Below are 1,043 nucleotides of genomic sequence, written 5' to 3'. Positions count from 1 at the left end.
GGGCTGACGGACAGCTGAGTGGATGAGCCTCCCACAGCTGGGGATGGACGATGCCTCCAGAAAAATCCTTTCCTGAGCGAGACACTGCTTGGTGACGCTCAGGTTCAGGACGCTCTGGAAAGCAACGTTCACCCAGCTGTTCTGGAGCTCATTGGAGAACTTGAAAAAGTTCTCCTCAGCTTGTCCGGGTCCTGCAGATGCTGTCCTTCCTACATCTGGGAGATCCGAGCCAATGCCATCTACTGAAATAGGGGAACTGGAAACCTCAACACCAACGGAAATCTGTAAATTTAGACGTGTTTGTCTTGGCAAAGGAGCAGCTCTGTTATCAGAAATACAAAGTTCCCCGTCCGGGGAACTTTGTATTTCAAAAGTTCCTGTGAACGTCCCCTTCAGAGGACTGTTCTTTAAGGTTGGGACCAGGGAAACCAAAGCTTTGGCTGTCTCTTTACCCAGAGCTTTGGCTGCGAGATCAGCCGCAGACAAATCTTCCCCAGCCGGGTCAGATTTTTCTGCGACTGTTGTCTCACCTCCATCGTGTACCATCGTCTCTGGACAATCCTCCCCAGCCGGGTCGGTTTGTCCAGAGACAGTACCGTCATCCTCTGTACTGTCTTGTACAGAGGACGAGATGGAGTCCGAGGTCCCAACATCCAAAGTCTTTTCTAGACAAACCTCCCCAGCCGGGTCGGTTTGTTTTTTGGAAGTGGGTGGAAATCCTGTCCAAAAGAGATCATCTTCTTCAGCCTGATTCTTTTCTTCCTTGCCATCCTTCCCAGGAAAGAAATGATCACATACCTTCTTCATCCCGGTGGTTACGGCATATCCAATGCCCCAACCAACCGGGAATATCAGGGGAACAATCGCCGTCGCAAAACCAAACATTGTTGCTGTATCCAAATCTGAAACTCCAAGAAATGTCTGGATCCTGACTGATGCTTAGAGATTACAGAATTCAAGCTTTAGAACTTCTTTCATCTACTGTGATGCACATCTATGACATCATCAGTGAGCTCACTGGACTTCTGGAGCAACGTCTTGCT

At 49.2% G+C, this 1,043-nt stretch overlaps 1 protein-coding gene across 1 annotated transcript in view; it reads right to left on the bottom strand.

Annotated features, from left to right (window-relative positions):
* The window catches only part of LOC103149947 (trace amine-associated receptor 13c-like), an 8,930-nt gene extending 8,045 nt beyond the window's left edge, over window positions 1-885 (bottom strand). Inside the window, exons 1-2 of the mRNA XM_007569336.2 lie at window positions 531-885; window positions 13-242 (exon numbers count right to left, since the gene is read on the bottom strand). Of these exons, the coding sequence (XP_007569398.1) occupies window positions 13-242; window positions 531-885 (585 nt within the window). The remainder of the gene's footprint in view (window positions 1-12; window positions 243-530) is intronic.
* Window positions 886-1,043: the final 158 nt, after the last annotated feature.

Source organism: Poecilia formosa, unplaced genomic scaffold (assembly GCF_000485575.1).
Source record: "Poecilia formosa unplaced genomic scaffold, Poecilia_formosa-5.1.2 Scaffold239, whole genome shotgun sequence".
Classification (NCBI taxonomy): domain Eukaryota; kingdom Metazoa; phylum Chordata; class Actinopteri; order Cyprinodontiformes; family Poeciliidae; genus Poecilia; species Poecilia formosa.
Note: the sequence above shows the minus strand (reverse complement) of the source record. Positions and strands in the feature narration are given on the sequence as shown.